General features: G+C 39.6%; 1 protein-coding gene across 1 annotated transcript in view; it reads right to left on the minus strand.

The window, feature by feature from the left end:
• The window catches only part of itga3b (integrin, alpha 3b), a 40,152-nt gene extending 21,607 nt beyond the window's left edge, over positions 1-18,545 (minus strand). Inside the window, exon 1 of the mRNA XM_042508044.1 lies at positions 18,180-18,545. Within this exon, the coding sequence (XP_042363978.1) occupies positions 18,180-18,379 (200 nt within the window). The 5' untranslated portion in view covers positions 18,380-18,545. The remainder of the gene's footprint in view (positions 1-18,179) is intronic.
• Between the last annotated feature and the right edge of the window lie 563 nt (positions 18,546-19,108).

Genomic DNA, 19,108 nt, shown 5'->3' on the forward strand with positions numbered 1-19,108 from the left:
ACTTGATGTCTAAGAATGAACAAGGAAAAATATTTCATAGATTTTGTTATATATTTTTTATAGTTGATCCATGACTCTCACACGTTACTCACAGGTTATGCAGTAGGTTTTCATGTTATACAAACAGAGTGAAACTGTGTACCAGGCTCTACCACTCCACCACAGACTTCTGTATTTATACACACCCGCACACAGACAAAATGCCCCACATACATACTTGCAATCTAATCATGAGAACGTCTGAAGATCTCAGACACAAATATTTTCTCTTTGATGTGTCACCTGGACGGACCCAGAAAGTTTGTCTTTGCGTGGAAATCAGGCATGTGAGTTTTGTTTTCACCACTGACCTTAGATCAAATAAGCCCATTTCCGATTTGGATCTTATCAGAGATGACAACATCTCTAAACTTAGTTTGGGAGTTGTGGCATAAAATTTACTCATCCAATCTCATTTAACCAGGTTGAAGTCATTTGCACCAGAACTTTATGAAAGTGACATTGCATCGTTTGTGTCTATAAAGGAGACCTATTGCGCTTTCCCTTATTTACTGTGTTACAATGTTAGATGTGTCCATAAAAGGTGACCAAAATTTGAAATAATGAGATGGTGGTTTTTTTTTTTTTTGCAAAGATAAGCAGCTATCAGCTTGTGATGGATTTCTTTATATGATCATGCGTTTCAGGAACGCTACTGCGAGTGTTCACATTACGTAGCCTACACTACAACATGTAGCTATATGCATAAGTCAGGGAAACATGTAATACATTTTGCAAATGTTCATTTCTTCTTGATTTCGGATCATATTCCTGCTACAACACATCTTGCTGTGAAGCTATGGTTTGGAAGATTTTACTGGTGATTATTTCAACAAGCAAATTCTGTCATACTCCATTACAGTCATTATTTCGTCTGCAATGATGCCGCAAAGACACCAACATTAGTTTTCTTTTTTGAGCGTGTTATGCCTAGGTCAACCCATTGTGCTGTGGCTAGTACTAACTCTCAAAGCATCAATATGATGAGTAATAGTCACTCACAGCACAGTAGGCCGGGACTAGACAGAACACTTGGGAAGGGCTAACTACTTCACTACATTGTCACCTTAGAATTAATGGGTTCTATCTGACATTTTCATCAAAATTAGGTTAATCATGTGTGACTATATTGACTTTAAATTTAGAAAACAAAAAGTTTCATATCATTTTTGATATCTAGAATGGAAAAGTCTGAACCATCATTCTCAGGCGGCAACATGACACACCCACTTAATGACACAATACACCCCCTTCATAACATGACACACCCACTTCACTACAAGACACTCCCTGTTGTAGCCGCAACGTGACCTACTTGATTCACATAGGGGGAAAAAAAAACTGTGCAAGATGCAGATATACGGAATACCTGGAAACACTGATCAGTCGAAGCAGACTGGGCTTTTTCAGGAGGGGGGCTTAAAGAGAAAGACACTAAAATGAAGTGTCTCAAACAGAGGGTGAATATAAGTGTTCCGGACAGGATGAGGAAACTTAAATGTTTCTGAACATTAGAGCATGTATGTTCCAGTAAAAAAACATGAACCTGAAAATGAGCATAAGAGTTCCCATAATAGGTACAATAAATAGCCCCTTACGCTGAGTATTTTCCACTGATGCATGAAAAACAGACTTCCTGCAGCCATCATTTGAAACAGAAAGGCACAATTATGTCTTCTTTCTGCTACCAGATGGGCATTATCAGCAATGAATCAATTACCTTGCCACAGTGATGACAACCAGCTAAAACCAAGATGGCCTCTGAGGGCCAGCAGTTTCCAGTGGACTGGGAGGAAGAGGCCTTGGCTCAGGTAATCATTCAGTAATGTAGACAGCATCTGAGATTCCACAGAGGTTTGCAGCAGTTAGTGTGACTGGCTGATATGTGGAGAATCAGGGCCACAGAGTCCCACTGTGAGTGTGGAGGCCCCGTCTGTAATCTACAGTATGAGTGTGCATGTGTGCTTGTGTGTGTGTGTGTGTGTGTGTGTGTGTGTGTGTGTGTGTGTGTGTGTGTGTGTGTGTGTACTTTCATACAACAGAATATGTGCTACGCCTGAGAAGTAGTGTTGTCTGCATACATGACTTGCCTGTCTACTTCCCATTAAATCAGAAGTCACAGCCACACAAACTGTTTCTCAGCTGTAAACGGCACAGTGTCTCAAAACACTCACTTACAAGGTCAGCCATTCCTGTGGGAAAACTGAACGAAATATCCAAAGCATTTAGAAAGAGCAAGAAAGAAATGGGGTCAACTGAGAGAATAAGCAAGACTGTTATAAAACACGTAGAGGCCAGTTAGTGTGAACTTTACACACACAGAAAAAAGCTCTGAGGAATTGGGACACAAAGTCCAGCGCTAATCATGCATGCTTTAGGTAGGCTTGGCTTACTATGCTTACTGCAGCAAACCAGAGAGAAATGACATACTCACTGTTGTCTCACTGTCTCATTCGAGCCAGGTGGGTCACCTGTGTTTGTTGTGAAAATTCAGAGCTGCTGATTGATGCCATCAAGTTTGACATACAGTGAGGACACAGCTTTAAAACGAGGAGGTGGTATTTTCATGCCGGTAAATTAATTAAAGTGGTAGTTTGACATTTTCCGGAAGTACGCTTACACGATTTCTTGGAGAGAGTTAAGAAAAGATGAGAAACTGTATTATCAGTATACTGCTGTACAAGACAACAAGCCAATAAAACTGCAGTTTAGATGCGAAGATTGATACTACTCTCATATCTGCACCGTTAACATGAAACTACAGCAAGCTATCTGTTAGCCTGGCTTAGCACAATGACCAGACACGCAGGAAAACAGCTGGTTTTAGTAAAAACGTAGGGCTGTATCAAGTTCTTGGCTGATTGTCGGTGGCGTCCGATATTCATCTTGATGACAGTCATCAGCCTGTTGGCCAGTAAGTTGACATTTACTGATGGTGGTGCATGATGTGTTTCTGCTGTGTCACATCAAATTTGCGCGGGCTAAACGATGACTGTCAAACATCTCTGTGAAAACAAATGCAACTAATTGAGCTCATTCAAAGGTAGTGTGATGAAGGGCTAAATTACATAGAAACAGTTACTTTTTTTATAGTGTAGATGTATTTCGCTGGCACAAAAGAGGTACTAAATAACAACAACAAAAATAAACAACACATATAAACATCTGTATTGGTATCTGCGTTCAGCCAAATTGTTATTTTAAACATTGGTATCAGACCAAAATTTAAAAACTGCTGCATCCATAGTTCAAAGTCAACAAAAGCCAAGATCACTAATTGACATGTTTGTTTAAAAGAGCTCTATGCGACATTCAGACAAGGACAGGATTGCCTGCACACAGCTCTAAACATAGAGCTGGTTGAGCCAGTGGCTATCAGCCAACAGTGCTTACACCATAAACAGACATAACAAAGGCGACAGTGCTGACAGAGATTACATTATTAACCTTAAAGGGAAACCAGAGGGCAGGCATTGTGCCTCCGGTACAAAAGCGGTATCCCCTATATTAGGACAGTGCAGAAAGCCAATTAGCTAGCCAAGAGGACACACACACAGGAAGCCAAATACACCAACATGCACTAAAATGCATACACATCTGGACCGGCTACTACTAAAAAAGAACAGAGGAGCTCAGATTACACACACATAAGCAGCCTGACTTATATTTCGCTCAGAATACCATAGATCAACTTTATCTTTACATAGCAAATAGTTGTTTGCTGCTAATGATGTTCTGAAAGTAGGTGCAACTTTTTCCTCTGATATGACAAAAAGTATCAGTGATATCTGTTATCAGATGAATACCCTTCTCCAAATGTCAATAAAAAAGATGTTTTTTTTTCATATTGATGACCTCAGTTTGTCAGTTATTTGAAGGAATTTGAAAGGATTTCCCAAGTCTTTTCAAGTCATCCGGAAAATCATCAAAATCATCAGAACCTGAGTTCCAAAGAGTTGACTGGACTATGACAACACACCTCATATCCTGTCCTGTGCACTCTCCTCCTCCTCCTCCTCCTCCTCCTCCTCCTCCTATCTCCCTCCCTGCTCATCACCTCCTCATAAACAGGCTGTCAAAGGCACAGAGAAGGGAAGGGAGGAGGGAAACCTGCATTCCACCTCTGAGGACATGTTGAAATTTGCCCCCTCTGCCTCACAAGTGATCAGTTGGTTAAACCAAACATTTACTGTGGTGAACACACCCAGTCAAGGTGAGTGCGGTCTGCATTCTTGAAAGCTGGAGTTCAGAAAAACTCCCAGGGGAAGGGAGTTTGATAAACTACTGTATGTCCATGTCTGTTTAGTTAGACAAACAGAGGTCAACTTATCTAATCCTGTCAATTACTGCTGCCCACCACTGCTCCTGACAGTGCCAAAAAAAGGAAGGGGGAGGAGGTGTTGAAAAAGCAATGGAGTGATGGAAGGGAGGAGAGAGGAGTGGAGTGAGTCTCATGGGAGAGAAAAAGAGAAAACACTACAAGGCCTTGTCAGTTTGGTAAACATCCATCTGTCTATGAGACACTCAACAAAACACATGTCTCTGGTAGTTAATTAAAACTAAAGCCATAGTCTCCCAAGCTCTCGCCCCCCACCTGTCTGCTCCTGACTCAGAATAACGCTGAAACCAGGAAACCCAACTTAATTAAAGATGACTAAACCTTCCTGGATGACATGTTCTCTCCAATTCACAGACTTTTGCAAGACTGACAAGAAGAGACAATGTGCAGGGGCCAAGTCAGCTGTGGTTACCGAAGAAAGAAATGTGTAATTTAGAGTATTTCAGCTAACTAGCATCAGAGCCCAAAAGAGTTTTAAATTAGTCAGTTGATTTTATCGACCAATATTGACCCATCAACCATCACCAAGTTTGTTTTTAAAAGAACATAATGTACAAAGAGATGCTTAGAGTAATTTAAAATGATCAAATTCCCAAAGAAGTTTACTGTTTTAGCAGACTGATGTCATTTTTGACAATAAAGGTTATTGTTAAACTTCAAAATACCCTGCCCTCATTACATATTTTTATTGCAAGTATTTGATAACCATATCTGAGGGATAACTACTTTGCATAATTGTATATGTAATATCAGTGGATATGTAAGTATCAGAATTTTTTACTCCCCAATATCAATATTTGCATTGGCTCCAAAAATCCAGTACTGTGAGGCTCTAGCAGGGAGAAAATGGAGAGAAAATGGTAAAGAAAAGGTTGCAAATCAGCGATGTATATAAGAGCTATGTTACACCTTAACTACGGGAAATGAATTTGGCGTTATGACATGTTACAAGGAAGGTTATCATGTGAAGATTACCCAAGCGATTTTATTACACACAACAAAATTTGGTGATTTTTCCAAATCTTAATATGATTTTTAGTAAATCAAAGACTTTTCCAGATCTGGAAAACATGATTGTGAAATTCCATGACTTTTCCAGGTTTTCCATGACTGTGGAAACCCTATGTAAGTATTTAAAAATGAGTAAGTGAGAGAAAGTTGGTGGCAGAGACCACATATTATATCTCCTTTAAGTGTGTTTGAGTGAGTCGGCTTTACACAAGTGATGGATCACCTCTCCAGATAAGGCTTAGGGCAACCTGTTTGTCACAGGGTGTGTCAGCGGCCCTCGGGGCAAAGAAAAAGAAAAAAGGCTTCACATTGGAGAACCTCAGGGCCTGTTTTTAACTATCAGTCATGCAGCTCTTAAAGGATCCACTGACAAAAACACACAATATATGCAAGAAGTCATGACTACTTTTTAAAAGTTTATATTTTTCTACCAGTTTCACTCCTTCTGCATCACTTTACAGCACAAACAAGTTCTGTGGATGATGCACAGGTCTTCTGCAGTTAAAACTGTGATGTCGGGCAACTCAGACCCATTGGAAACAAGTAGACACATGCAGATTTTGCCCCTGGTAACCAGGTATTGTGATGAGGATACAGAGCGAGGCTGGTGGAAATGAACATTGTTAAGGAGGTCCACTGATGTGAAGAAGAGAGAGAAGTTTAAAAGAACTGTGAGCGTTAAATGTGTGCCAATGACATCAGGATCCCCGACACTGCTGATAATTTTCACTGCATAAACTGACAGATTGTGCAATATAACACAATCGCTTTGTGCATGTGAGAACAAAATATTATTCATTATTTTCACGGTGGATACTGAAACATTACAAGTTACCAACAGGCTGTCTGCAGGCGTCACCACAGTCTATGAATCAGAACCACCTCCACAGCTGCACCCTTTGTCCAAATATGGTCATTTCTGGCACCAAAAATCCAAGATGACAACACCAAATGCCAATGGAGAACTTCAAAACAGGAGCCCACAGACTAACTGTTGATGTCATGGTATCTTTGTCCATTATTTTATAGAGTCTATGCAAGTAATGCACATTAGTAAAGTATAAAGTTTTGTTGTTGTTGTTTTTAAGGAAGGTGTGCTTTTCATGTTCGTTTTTTAAAACTGCACTTCTGCATTTTCAGAGTATATTTTTGAGCCAGTAATTTGCTTTTTAATTCACTATATTTGCCATTTATACCTTTGTAAAAGTGGGGATTGAGTGTAAGGGAGAGAGCACTCAAGTAGCACTTTACTGCCAAAGTCAATTTCTTAGCTGACTCTAAGAAAAAGTAGCATGACCTTGTCTTTTGACTACAATGAGATGATGACAGAGCAAAACGAAAAAACAATAAGCAGCTTCAAAGGACAATCTCAGACCACATCTGGACACACTTTTTATACCAAAATCTAAAAAATTCAACAGTTACATGATAAAGTGCTATCTGTATCTCCCCCAAAACACTGAGATTTCTGCCTTTCAAAACCTTTCTAACCTCTACAAGCAGATTGAAGTAAGTTGCACATACCATGGGTGAAACCATAGTAAACTAGATAGCAGATGTAAATTAATACTGGTTTACAATAATCATTGCCGTTATAAGAAAGAGAGCAGTATAAAGGAAAGGGAGGAGAGAGAGTGGAAGGTTGTTCATATCCCCTTTGTACATCCTATTTGGTTTATCAACAATCTGCACTACTAAAGTGCTGTTTTTTCATTACTTTCAACTGGCCTGCACACCTTAAAAAATAATTTTAAAAAAAGTTATTTGTGCTTCATGTGGTACTTTTTTACATTAACTTCAGTAGGATTCTTAAATGATAATTTTCAATTTTACCTGAATAATTTTTTAAGGTGAATGGACTTGCACTTGTAGAGCGCTTTTCAAGTCAATCGAACACTCAAAGCGCTTCACCCAAATTCAAATTCACCCATTCAAACTTAGATTCAAGTGCCACCTGATACTCCGTTTTTATATAGTGTATTCACACACAATCACACGCTTATGAGACAGCTACTGGGAGCAATTAGGGGTTCAGTATCTTGCCAACTTTGACATACGGACTGGAGGAGCTGGGGATCAAACAGCCAACCTTTCTGAGCCCCAGGAGGAAGGAACTGTACTTTTACTTGAGTATAGATTTTCAGTACTCCGTTCACCACTAGTGTTTTTGCAACAAGCTGGTGCTGCTTTAGTTAGGTAACACGGAACTGGAGTGCATGTTCAAACGTCAAAAATGAAACACCTGCTGCCATCAAATAGCTGCCAAGACGGTTTATCAGCTGAAAGGGAAGACTCATATGTGCAAGTGATTGTGAATTAAGAATGTTAGTCGGAAACAGACATTAGCCTTTGCTTCAGCTTACTAACAAGGTCTGCCTGCTGAAGAATAAAAGTGAAACAAACAAGCAAAATATGAGTAAAATAGGTCTGCTTGGGTGAGCTTAAACCAGCTGAAGTGAAGGAAATATCAAATGTGGAGAACCCCTGAACATTTCCTGTTCAACACTGTAGCACATGGCAGGTCTTGAAATTGCCAAACAAGTACAAGCAAGAAACAGGCATATAATCCTCAATCTGTTTAACACATGCACACACACACACCTATACTGCACCCTCAGTATTTTCAGGATGGTATAAAGTTATTGCACTACAGGCAACACATATTGATTCCAGGGAAATACTGCCACTTAGACCCACTAAGCAAATAAATGGAGATAATACTAAATGGAGCAACTCAATCTGCAGATTGAATTAAGCATGAGGACAGGAGCAGACGAGGTCTTTTTATGCTCCTAATGACTTCACTGAAAGACAAGAGGATGGTTGATATGATAGACATAGTGTGTTAGCGTGCTGATATAAAAGGGCATGAAGTCACGTGACGAGTGCGACTGTGTGCAGTTTAACTGTATTACAATAGCACACTGATAAATCTAGTTCTTTGTACTTTCAGGAAACACTCTCACAAAGCAGTAGGTGGGGGGTGAGCACACACATTGCTATCAGGCTATTCACAGTAAGCACGCCTAGTCTTTAACAGACTGTGAGTCTGCATGCACAGAACATGGCTAATAGATGAGTCCTCTCTGGGCAAACACTGATACATCAACTTGTTGCAAGTAAATGTCAGTTACGCAAACCTGCCCTCACTGAAACTGTACATCTCAGGACTTTCATATTTTTTTCTATCACTTAATTCTAAGGGCTGGGCAATATGGTGTATATAATTACTGAGATAAAAATTAAGATATTTTCCAGTATTGATTTATATTATGACATGGCAAATGTACATGAGGCCAAAGTCTTCGGTCTTGTGGTAGACAGATGAATGTTCATTTAGGACTATTAGTAATGTTAATACACTAAATCAAATGTACCTGGCCGTGTTACCATCATTCTAAGGCTCAAATATGTTTTGTGGCTTCAAATAGATTTTTATTCATTTTTTTGTTTTGGTAAAAATACTCTTTTTTTTTCTTCTTTTGATAGTAAAGGTTGCCAACACCTGACCTAAACCTAAACCAATCATGACCAACACCAAAGTGTCTTAAGACCGAGACAAGATTAAGACTTAAAGAGGCTGAGACCAACCTTTTGATTTTTTTTTAAAAAAATCAAAAGGAATTGCAGAAGTGAATTTTAAATGTGGGATTATTTCTTTGTTTTCTATGAGCAAACACCCAGCTCAAATTATTAGTTATTATTATTAGTTATATTGGTTAACCATCCTATTTTGGACAGGAAATGTAGTGTTATCTTTGCAGTTATGGACTTGGCCAGTCTTGAAAAAGAATCCTGTTTGTCTGAGACTGAGACAAGACCAAGTACAAATGCACTTGATTCAAAAAGGGGTCTTGAGGCCAGTCTCAAGACCAAGACCAATCTTGTGCACTACAACACTGGGGTAGCCTACAGCCTCTTATATTAAGACAAATTCCTTCATAAAACTGACAAAGGGTGTAAATGTTTAACAAACCATGTACAAAGTGAGAGGAAGTCAGTGATGAATAACTGTGGACACACCTAGAAAACCATGTGCACATTGCCAATTGTGTTTAATTGTAACATCACATAAAAAGCAGTCCACCTGGTGGGATCCAGTCAGAATACTGCTCCATTTCCCTCCATTTTTTGTTTCTAAAAGTGTTAAATGTTTGTTTTTAAGCCACACGTCTCTGACTAAGTTCAAAGCTAAGACTAAGAGCAACTGAGCTTTTTCTGCCCTCTCATCTCTGTCAAGTCTTCCAAGGCTGCTTTCAGCCCAGTGAGGCTCTCACAACATAGCTGTTGATGGTGATGTTAGATGTTTTATACAAAGAAGCAGACTGAGCGTACATAGGGATTACAAATGGAGGGGAAATAGCGGAAATGAAATGCTTGCGTCATTGTAATAAATGATAATTTAGTCACCGGGGGAAACATTTTTGATGGAAATGAAATGAAATGCATGCTTTACTGTTGAACGATTGAATAGTGTCAAATAAAATAAAAGATCAATGGACAGACACACACACACACACACACACACACACACACACACACACACACACACACAGTCTAACAGGGTATCTCAGCTGGACAAACATCCTGTTTGAAGACCACCATCTGCCATTGGTGAAACAGTAACAAGAGAGCAAACTCATTTAGACCCAGTGTGACAAATTAAACATGGCAGGTCATCGCCTGATAATAAACTAACTCACTTTTCATTAGCAACAAGGAAAACCTTGTCTGACAAGGACAATGTTATTTTGGCTTATGTCTGCAGGTTGGTCTACAAAACTACGCCCACCCACGTCAGAGTGGCGACCCCCAGTGCTGCAGATGCAGACAACACAGTGCTGCTACACACGATTAACACACACACACACACACACACACACACACACACACACACACAGACATGTATATCTACCAAACTGACAGAGAGAAATACACGCAAATGTGAGCACACAAACAAGAATACTCAGACTCGCAGCTGGACTGACCCTGGACACATGTTTCTCAGTGACCCCACACCAGCTCACACACCATGCAGCCATAGCAGAATTCACAAGAGACTTGCAGTATCAGTAACAACATTTCCATTAACATTTTGACCCCAGCTGTATGTAAAGGGGGGAGGGTTACAGGTGGATTACCTCACAGCTGTAAAGGAGCAGACAGCAGCAGCTGTTAGCGTGCCTGCATAGTGCCATGTTTTCACTCAAATGTTAGTCATCTTAAATAAAGCAGTGCAGGTGTGTGCATGAAACATCTGTTTTTTACCTGCTGAGGCTTGATAAATGTCTGAAAAATGTATCACTGCAGATATTTCTCTTTATCTATCATATATTTCTCTTATTTTCTAACGTCTCAATAATCTATGTAATGAGAGGCCTTTTGTAATTGATTTTTGATACATTTTGCAATTTTTAACCTCTCAAAACCTAAGCAAAGTGGCTTGAGGGACTAAAAAAAAATCCCAAAAATTAGCAAAAAAATAACCTGACAACTAGTAACATAAATAAATAAAAAGATTATTTAAAAAAAATAAATCTAAAGTTTAAAAAAGAGAAGTGTTTAAAAAATTAAAATAATTCTGTAACCTAATTTGATTTTTTCCCTTGACATTTTTCCCTTGCTTTTTAAAAATAATTTTCTAAATCTACTAATTTCTTGCATTTTGTGGAACATTTCTTACCAAGTTGCTCACTGGCTTCTGGAAGCACAACTAAAAAGGTGATGTCACTCCAGGTTTCAAAGGGTTAAGGACAGACAGCAAGTCACCACATTCGGTGACTTCCACATACACATAGAAAGTGTAAACCTATACTTCAGGATCGCTTCCCCTTCAAAGATGAAAAATGGCATCTATAGTGAAAGGTATTGAGGCATATAGTTTTTCTAGCTGCAGGTAGCCCTCATTAGCCCGGAGGTCGGCTACACCAGCTTCTTTTCCATGCTGTTAGAGGGCATTTGTACAAGAAGGGGAGAGAAGGGGGATCTCTTACAGTTTTGTTAAGATAGAAACTTTCTTCACTGCAGGTATTTCCAATGAAAGACCCACCATAGAGAATCTCCTCTGTGGAGATTAGCAGGAGGCCCGATGTCCCGCTGGGATCCATTTCAACATGTTACTAGAAGCCGTCATTCATTCGGCTGCTACACAAAATGCAGCCCGTGCCATTACCAACTGATTGGATACAGGCAATAAATACCAAAAAGATTAGGGCCAGTCACTGTGGACACACTTGCACTTAACTTTGGTGAGGTGACAGTTGCAGTGGCTTAAACTCCAGTAAACTAGAGGACTTCTGAATTACCTCTGAATTATCTGGTTTTCAACATTTTCATTGTTGCGTACCACTTTTAAATAATCATCCCTTTATAATGGGTTAATAGGCTGTATCTCTGTCCATTAATTATGTTATATTACATTTCATGATTATCACTTGGATGTTTTTACTGGAAAATAAATATGTATATGTAATACAATGCTATAAAAACAAAATGTACTAATAGTATTCTTTTGTGTATGATGTGACTAAGGAGAGTTTGGCAATAATTGCAATATATACAGTATTTAATGTATCTCACTATACATTAACATAGTAAAAACAGTGTCATGTTTTTAACAATCTCTAGTTAGTTCCAGCACATTTGTATATAATAGCAATTTGGACAACTTTTCCACATGTCCCCCAAATTGAATTTGCAATGCCTACATTTCACTGGGACACATCAGGAACAACTTTCAGCTGGTTTTCATGTATGACATATATGAGGATCTAATGGACAACACAGTATTGTTATTTGGAAATGTTTCACTGTGGCATGACACCAGTGCTCTGATAGTCCCACTTCAGAGACAAAGACCTCTAGCATTTCTTTGAGGGGGAATATTGGATCACAGCCAAGCTGAACATACCCACCTACAGCATTTACATTAGCCTGAGTTACAGCACGTCATATATAACACATTAGGTCATTCAGTTTAAGCTATACTCCATCCAAAACTCTACCTTCTGAGTATTAAACTGAGTCCCCTGTGCAGTGAGAGGAGCAGCGACAAAACAAAAGTTGCGTTTCGCCACTGTAATCTATTGTAACTAAAATGAACATGGGGTCATTGTTCGATATTCAGGGCAGGTTTTGCATAGGGAATCACTTTGCATTTAAATGTCTTTCCAGTAAATTAATTCCTGTCTTAAACAGACTAAAACTGAAGTTTACTCTAGAGGATGACTATGCAGATGTACATCACACCATCTTCATCTGCTGCATCACATTAAATTTGCAAAACAGACATTTAATTTAGGAGATTTAATATATCTTAAGAAATGAGAAGGTAAACTTATATGATGCCCTCTGGCAACCATTTATTCATTCATTCATTATTCATTCGGAGAAAACAACAGTTTAATGCCATTTGCAGATTTTTGTTACCAACTAAATGTAGGATCCATTGATTTAGTTTTGGGAGTCTTGGGTGGGTTGTAGGGCTGACCTTTTAAAGTAGGAGATCTGAATCATCAGTCAGAGACCCTCAATTGACTGAGATTGCTTCAACTCGAGCAGTCTTTTTTTTTGTTTGTTATTGCCATTCAGCATGCTGTGTAGTGTACTTTAGGGGATGTTTGGTTCCTACATTTTGCTGCAGAGTGAGCATTTTTCACTTTCACCCCACTCTTTAATTAAAGCAGCTGTGGCACGTTGGAGATACTTGACACAATGGGAGAGAAAGGCTGCTCTTCTTCTTTGAAGTACCAAGTTCTGTTCTACAGTCTCTGGCATTTGTTTGATATCTATTGTCGGCAAAAAATGTTGTGCATTTGCAGTCTGTTGTTAGCGGCATTCAGTTGTTTGCTATGTGAATGACGTTGTCTCACTGAACATCCAGCTCATGCCAGTTCAAACTTTAAAACTTCATATGGAAAACAAAACAAACCATCAAATATTCGTGTTAAACTTCCAAATCTGATTCAACTGTCATATTCTGAGCCAGGTACAGCCCTTGTGGTTGGGTGCTTTGTGCCTTTTGTTTTGTTTTGTTTTGTTTTGGGGTTTTTTCCCCCTCTTTTCTGTCTTTTTTTTTTTTTTTTAAATCCTGGACGAGAGCAGTGTCTGTATTATTTTTGCAAGTGCACTAATTATCTTCATGCTACATTTGTATATTAACTAAAAAATTCTGTTTATCTGTACTTGCTAACGATTTGTGCAAAGTGACCCCACTCTCAATAAAATGCTTTAAACCATGAGGTTTGAAGGAAAGCATGTTTCCATGCATGTTCAAACCAAATAACAGACTGTATGTCTATAAACCTTACAGCAGTTTAAACCTCACAGCAGAACGGGGAAGACCCCTTCAAATTAAATGGCTGACTTTCATGGCCTCGGGCCACTGCAGTCAGACAGAGATGAGCTGGAAAAGCAAAGGCACTTCAACTCTGATTAAATATTCATCAGTCAGAAGAATTAAACTCTTCCTCTCAGGTCACAGAGGTTCCCACCCATAAAATTAAAGAATCTTTGTCTGGTGAAGGACGAACAGACTGTTTTTAAAATTCAAAGGGCTTGTGTGTGTGTGTGTGTGTGTTCCCCAAAAGTCCCCAGAATCACTCACTCCTGTCTTGTCTCAACCTGAAACCTGGCAGGTTGTGACTGTGCAGAGAAGGGTAATACATTCCAAGCATACCATGGGGTCAGGGGACTGGAAGAGCCAATAGGTGGCCAGCTGACCGCCCAGTCCCTCCTCCCTGCTACAACAGAGAACAAAAAAAGCCCTCTCAGGAAAAATCTCTCAGAGACCCTAAATGGGTGATTTAAAGAGAAGGGGGGAGTGAATACCCCGTACAAATTGGCCTCAGGTAGCTTTTAGATAAGTCAGGTGGAGCCCTTCCCCAAAAAGAAGCAATGTTGGTCTACGAATTGGTCATGCACCCCACTCAATTTGGAAAAAATAACATTTTTTTAAATTGCTTCAGCTGAGCCAAAGTACACTGCTAGATTCAGACTAATTAGATAATAGCCAACATCTCAAGAGGTTAAGGAAAAACTTTATTGCACTCGCTTTATTGCAGAAGTGGAAGTGGAAACTCTCTGTCTTGACTTTTATCCTAGACTCTGTTTGACGCATGCATGCACAAAGAACAGCCACTTTAGACATTGTACATGTCACGACTGGTATATATGCAGTGTTCTCGCATTTTTCAAATATTCCCACACTAGCTTGCTGCGATAATGAGGAGACATGTAACAAACAGCTCTGTGGTGCGGTGAGACGGATCTGGGGCCACAAAAGAAGCCAAACGTCACAGAGGAAACAGACAGCACTGTAAAACCAGCCCAAGTCAAACATGAAACACACTATCAGCACATTGTGATGTGTCTTTACAGAATCACAGAGTATTTACACAACTAGGTCTGACAACTACAGGACATACTGCTGGCTCCACAGATTACAAATGGGCTGTTGAAAACTGCAGAAACCATAACACTGTAAATTAATATACTCCATATTGCAAAAACCTTTTTTTTAAATTCAAAAGTGAAAGTGAGATTTTGATTGCAGGTATGTAGGTTACCACATTCCTTTTGAATCACAGGTTACAGTCACACAGAGTGGTGCAGGAATGTGTCCTAAAACCTGGAAATGAGTTAGCATTTTAGCATATCTGGTTACCTCAACTTGCAGTCAAAGGGTTTTTGATTGGCTTAACGTCAAGCTAGCAGAGAGGGCAACACGACACAACAGCAGCGGCCTTCAATGGTTCCTCAAGTTTGAAGGATTAGTTTGAAATTTTCTAAGAAACACTGATTTACTTTCTTGCTGAGAATCACGCTTAAGCGGAAATACTGGAAACAAGGGGAAACAGCTTGCCTGACTCTGTCTGAAGGCATACTGAGCTGCAATTAGTGAGATTTAGAGATGCTGGTAGGTGGATTTTGTAATTGTTGAAGAGGGCCAGCTATCTGTTCCAAGTGTTTCCAGGCTTTGTGCTAAACTATGCTAAGCGGCAGCTGGTTGATTCATATTCTCAACACAAAAAGAGTGCATCTAAAGACCCTGACACACTGAGCTGACAGTCAGCCATTGGTCAATGTCAGGCTTTCAGTGACCATCCATTGTCATAGTTTTTGTGGTACCCGATTGTGGGCCCGATTCACCATGTTGAAGTGAGCCCATCGCTTTGTGAAATCGATTGGCAGTTCAGCTCAATGTATGAAAGCATAAGTGGAAGTGAGGAAAGCAAATATAAGACTTCAGTCAAGATCAAAACAAATTTGTTACATTAGGTAAGATTTTGTCTTTAGCCATTGAGCTATTTAACAGAAATGGTTTGTAAGTTTTTGTTTAACTTTTTACTAACGCGTGGTAAATATTGTTTTTTCAACATCAGGTTGTGTTGTTTACGTGCCTACTAGCATCTCAAATCTGTTCTGTCATTCAGTTTCCTTTTAAGAATAATAAATACTAACTATCTCCACCTGCTGGTATGGAGAGGTATTTCCTCTCACACAGGCAAAGAATATAGATGGTAGCTGGCTGTTGGCTTTGTGGTGTGTTTAAGTGCAACTTCTTGGACGAGACATGTGAGGCGGCTCACCAGTCGGCCCTTATCGTCACCAGTCCTTTTATGTCAGTTTGGTGTGTAATAACTCTAAGTAAGAAAGCAAATAGGTGATTTACCCAAAATGTCAAACAGTTCCTTACTTAATCTAGAAGCATTCGTAGAGCATTATTCCTGAAATTAATCCTTAATCACCAAATTAAAAGCTGCAATGAGAACTGAGCACAAAGTCACTTAAACCTCTTAGCAGTGGACTGATGAGACATTTTACAGCCTACTTGTCCCTACAGGCCTCCAGCCTGTTTACCACAGCCATGTGCGCCCCTTCTTGGGTTGCAGTCTGCGGACAGTGACTCCATCCCTCTGGAGACAGAGCCAAGATGGCACATTGATCAAATGTCAGCAAGACAGTGGTATCCATTCTATAAACTAGGGGAAATCTCTGCAGAGATGAGGCTGATAAACTATACATTCACTCTCACTCCACTGGTGACAACACAGAGGATGTGGGCCCTGGTTTGCAATTTTCTTCTTCCTGCATTAGCCTTCAAAGCAGGACACAGATAACAGCAAGTTACGGACACGCCGTGTGATCATGGATGGGGAAGGATGAGGGGGCCACTGTAATTGGCTGAGGGAAATCCTACACTAAACAATGATACAATTTGAAGATCTTTCATATAGAAAAGATGAAACACACACATTCTTTCCTTGAACATCAACTGTTCCTAAAACAAAAAACAGTTCATGTAAATCCTCCCAAACACTGTTAACTCCACATGAGCATTCATGTCTCCGTAATAACAACCTACAAGTGTTACAGGCCAATGAACACCTTTATTGCGAAACACAAACCTACTTGTGTCTTCGCTGAATGTAATAGCCCCAGGAAAGGTGGAGAGAAAGTAGAGCGGGCTATGTCAGGACTTTCTATGCATTTCCAAAAAGGCTATGTGGGCCTACAGATTACAAATATGACAATAACAATATTTTAAAATTCAATTTTTCTAAGTGCTGTAATGACCTTAAAAGCCACTTCAGATTAGGGATGCACAATACTGGATTTTTTTGCCAATATCCGATATGTCAATATATAACAACTCATTTGTCCGACAAAAGATAATGATATCAATATATCCACTTTTTTTTTTAAATTATCCAACTTTTTCCCTGAATCCTCTGACTGAATATACCTCTTTATCTATATGTCTGTGCCCTGCTTTATCTTTATTTTTATATGTATTTTCACATTTATTCTTATTTATTTTATCATCTGTTTAGCCTGTGTTTTATTTTCTTTTTTTTTATTTATATTTCAGATATGTTATTTTGTTACCTGTGCATTGACCTGCTTTGTACATGTTTGCTGTCAATTAAAAAAAAACAAGGTTAATAGAAATTAGCATGTTCTCTGATTCCGATATTTCATTTTTAGAGCCAATATCTGCCAATACCAATGATGTGCCGATACCACTGAGCATCTCTACTTCAGATTGTGTAATGAACTCCACAGCATAATTTCACCTGGCCAAGAAGTTTCGCCTGCAAGTTCCTCTCAAATAACAGGAATTATAAATCTAATTTTGTCAATTGTATCTTTTTTTAACCATACCAATGAGTCAAAGTTTGAGAATGGCACTTTCAATGACTAGATGATTGAATGTTTTGGACTAACATGAAAGAACAAAAAACAAAAACTGAAATGGAGATTGGCCCATTTTTCGCACACAATGCATGTGTTTTAATAGCTCAGATTCCTGTTTGATGTGAGAGCCTTCCACACATTGACTGCAACACAATGACACATTTTTCTGATCCAGGTACCAACTTCCGCCAGTCCACAATTACGGGACTTTGATCAAATCTTTAACGCATACTACGTCATAGGCTCAAAAACGGCACACTGCGCTTGAAAATGGTCTCTAGGGGTATATGCGTAAATAAATGTGCTGGATATCAACCGCTCTATTGCCATTTAAACAGGTGGCACTGGGGATGAACTTTACATGTAGAAAAAGGGAAGTGTGTGTGATGCGAAGGAAATTATTTAACAAGTAAGCGTAGTTTATAAACGGGCTACAGGTGTTAAATGCAATATTCTGCGGCGCAATGAGCCTCTCTGACGCGCACAAAATGGTTGTTTTTCGTTCCGCCACCTGGTCTAAAGCAGGTGCGTAGTCTGCGCTTTTTAACCTCAAAAGGAATAAGAAGTAAAGCATGCACAGCTGATAACTTACAGGTACTTTCGGGAGCCCTGTAGATGCAGAGCTACGGAGAATCCAAAGAAGCTCCCTTTGGTTTTCCCCTCTTTGATCACAGGAAACCGTTCATCTATGTTAAATCCACTGCAGGTTTGCGTCCCGTGGTACAAAGCCAAAACAGCGCACAGCAATAGTCTGGGAGACATATTTGGGCTGTTCATGCCTCGCAAGTGCATTGGGTTTCCCGCAGATCCACGATCAGCGTGGGTCCGGCACGGCAGTCTCCCGCAATGAGCTCCAACAGGTAGCTTCACAGAGACCTGCCCATTGAGAGCCGACTGTCTCCCCCTCTCGCTCTCAGTGTTACTGCAAAGGTGTCGGTGTCTGCCTCCCTGTGCTTCTCTCTGCCGCCCTCCCCTGCTCTCCCTTCCTTCCTCTCTGCCCTCCACACCCATTTGAAACAAGTGCACTGGCTGCATTCACACATTGCAGTGTGGTTAACTGTGTGAAACCTCCGTCTCTCGCCTTTCCCCCTACTTGTTTCTGTTTCTCTATTTCACACACTTACATTTTCTTGCTTTCCACCAGTTCTGTCTGAGGACAATAAAAGTTTCCATTTCACTTTAAAAAAAAAGTTATAATTGAAGCCTATTTTTACCGGGCTGTATTTGGACTCCACATGGAGTAATAAGCATCTGGCAGGTACAGGATAGCAAGTTACCTTAGAAGAAATTGGTATTAGTGCAAGTGTCAGTTTTTAAGTGGTTTTTTTTTTTTTAACTGTTTAATTTTCAAATCTTTACACTTGTTAGAACTTACCCAAGTAGTGGGGCATGTTGCAACAGTGGATTCCTTGTAACTGACATTAAATAATGTAATCTGTAGTGGACAAATAAAGGTACTTTGAGTCCAAATTTGAGAGCTCTAACAGTGAGTTACAATCCGTGTTACAACTATTCCCGTTC

Source organism: Plectropomus leopardus, chromosome 19 (assembly GCF_008729295.1).
Source record: "Plectropomus leopardus isolate mb chromosome 19, YSFRI_Pleo_2.0, whole genome shotgun sequence".
In the NCBI taxonomy this organism is placed as follows: Eukaryota; Metazoa; Chordata; class Actinopteri; order Perciformes; family Serranidae; genus Plectropomus; species Plectropomus leopardus.